Source organism: Nansenia antarctica (assembly GCF_963989245.1).
Source record: "Nansenia antarctica genome assembly, chromosome: 8".
NCBI lineage: Eukaryota > Metazoa > Chordata > Actinopteri > Argentiniformes > Microstomatidae > Nansenia > Nansenia antarctica.
This window is the reverse complement of record NC_137678.1, coordinates 29,697,955-29,700,454: the sequence shown is the minus strand read 5'-3', so window position 1 is coordinate 29,700,454 and position 2,500 is coordinate 29,697,955. Positions and strand designations below refer to the sequence as shown.

At 43.4% G+C, this 2,500-nt stretch overlaps 1 protein-coding gene across 1 annotated transcript in view; it reads left to right on the top strand.

Annotated features, from left to right (window-relative positions):
- The window catches only part of hgfa (hepatocyte growth factor a), a gene marked incomplete at both ends in the record, with an annotated part of 37,035 nt that overhangs the window by 29,698 nt on the left and 4,837 nt on the right, over positions 1–2,500 (top strand). The window contains 3 exons of the mRNA XM_080538256.1: positions 193–329; positions 1,236–1,271; positions 2,061–2,181. Coding sequence (XP_080394382.1) covers positions 193–329; positions 1,236–1,271; positions 2,061–2,181 — 294 coding nt within the window. The remainder of the gene's footprint in view (positions 1–192; positions 330–1,235; positions 1,272–2,060; positions 2,182–2,500) is intronic.

Genomic DNA, 2,500 nt, shown 5'->3' with positions numbered 1-2,500 from the left:
TGCCCTATAGGAACGATAGTGATTCTCTGTGTTTCTCTCTGTGTGTGTGTGTGTGTGTGTGTGTGTGTGTGTGTGTGTGTGCACGTCTTGTGTGTGTGGTCTTCAGTGTGTGCACGTCTTTGTGCAGAAGTGGACCATTACAATTGCAACAATGTGGTTTTTTGTGTGTTTTCTTGTGTGCGTTTTTTCCAGTGGAGACCCTCACTCTGCGTTATCCATCGAGGGTCTGGAAAGGAACCTGTGCAGGAATCCGGACAGGGACAAGCACGGCCCCTGGTGCTACACTACCGACCCCTCTATTCCCTGGGACTACTGCAAGCTGAAGCGCTGTAAGTGTCTTTGACGAATCCTGGCTTCTATCCATCTGCTGCTTCAGTCATCCATCACATCCTGTATTTATCCTGCGTCCACCGAACTCTCAACGTCCTCGAGTTGTTGGTGATTTGCAGAGTTATAGCCGATGAGAACTATTATCCTTTGGAGTTACGTTACCATCAAGTTGTATTATTGGTGTGTGGTGCAGTAGAAAGAGACCAACTTTTGTGCATTTCGTTGTCTAGTATTTGTACTCTGCAATGACAATAAATCGTATCTAAAATCGAGTCTAAAAATGATCTCGATATGCAACACTAAGCTCAGCGTTTGTTTTTGACAAGCTGGTGACATGACTATTATTAAATGTTTACACATTTCTAACACATTGGCAAGCAGGCTGTTAGACACAAATGTCAAATGTTTGCTCACATGTGAGATGTATTGTCTCTCAGTGTGTCATGTCATAAGTCAATCGTGGTTTTGTTCAACTCGCTCAGAAGGCGACACGCTCTAACTCTAAACAGATGCAAAACTTTGGTTATTTTTTTATTTGTGCATCTATATAGTTCCAGTTCAGTGACTGTTGTTGTTGTTGTTGTTGTCCTAACATTTTCTTTGGCTGGGTTTAATAGGCCAGCATTGATGAGGCTCTTTTGAGTGGCCAGGCAATAATCTCCATAATGGAAAACATGTCCTCTGTGAAGATTCCTTTTTTTTGTGGGGGGGTGGGGGCAAATTTTTTTCCTGTGGGTTCTGACCAACAATGCCCCCCCCAATAGTAAAGCAGATGCAAAGAAAGTTTGAATGTGTTGAATTGGCAGGGGGGGGGTTGAGGTTGCATGGTTTGAATGTTCAAGTTGAGCTGGTTAATGTGAATTGTGTTAACATCTCCTGTGATGAACTGTTTTGTTTTGTTCTAGGTAAATCGTCCCCAAACATTGCCATCCAAAGTAGGAGTGAGTGTCTCTTTTGTTTCTCTATCCCTTTTTTTTCCTCTACTCCCCCCATCTCTCTCTCTCTCTCTCTCTCTCTCTCTCTCTCTCTCTCTCTCTCTCTCTCTCTCTCTCTCTCTCTCTCTCCCCCCTTTTCTTCCCCCCAATTTTCCACTCTTTATCACTCTGTCTATTGCCATCTTTCTCAAACTAGTAAAACAAATGCCTTGTGCAGTGCTTTTGTAACATCAAATTAATGCTTGATGTGCATAATATCTCTGTAAAATAGAAATGTGTATTCAACCTGTGCAGAAAATCTGCAGTTTTGTACTGAGGAACATGATGATATGTGAGCAGTGGTGTAGTCTACGTGATACGCAGGACTACGCCGTATACCCACTAGGAAAGGCCAAGGATTTCCGTATACCCACTTAAAAATGTGTGAGGATACGTAACAGCGTTTTGTGACAGAACTTTCACACTTTCATTCATAAAATTCACCCCGTCTGTGTTACGAAGCACTTGACTTTTGGACCATTGGGACTGACTATAGCGTCATATACCATCAACGGGGGGAAATACAACATGAAATATGTCAAAATGAAGCACTATCGTGCACAGATCAGCCGTAAAACATGTAATGCTAGATATAATGTTAGACAGAGAGCGCAGATGTATTTTTATGGCGTTCCGAAATGAACGATATGAGGCTGGGAGGGAGAAATCACCCACTAGAAAAAACTAGACTACACCACTGTATGTGAGATATAACCGTATCTAACCCAGCCTTCATATTCTTACTCTTACCCCAAGGCATCCTGCTACCAAAGGTGTCGAAGCCATCCTGCTTTGTGCACAAATCCACCAGGATCGTCGGAGGTGCCCAGATCCACTTGGTTAAGGATGGCAGCTGGGTGGTTAGCATCCAAAAAGGGTAAGCCCCCCCATCACATAGTTGGAGGCCTAAAGTACATTGACTTTAAGACATATATATGGGCCGGTTTCACAGACAAGGCTTAAGCCTAGTCCTGGACTAAATCACACTTTCAATGTAAAATCTCCATTGAAGATGCTTTTTAGTCCAGGATTAGGCTTAAGCCTTGTCTGTGAAACTGGCCCATAGAGTGCTGTACATGCACCCCCATTCCCCAGTATGTGATAAACCCTAACCCTAAACTTACACACCTTACATCTATCCATTCCTCACAGACACTGTGTGTGGGAGTGTGGGAGTGTGTGTGTGCGTGTGTGTG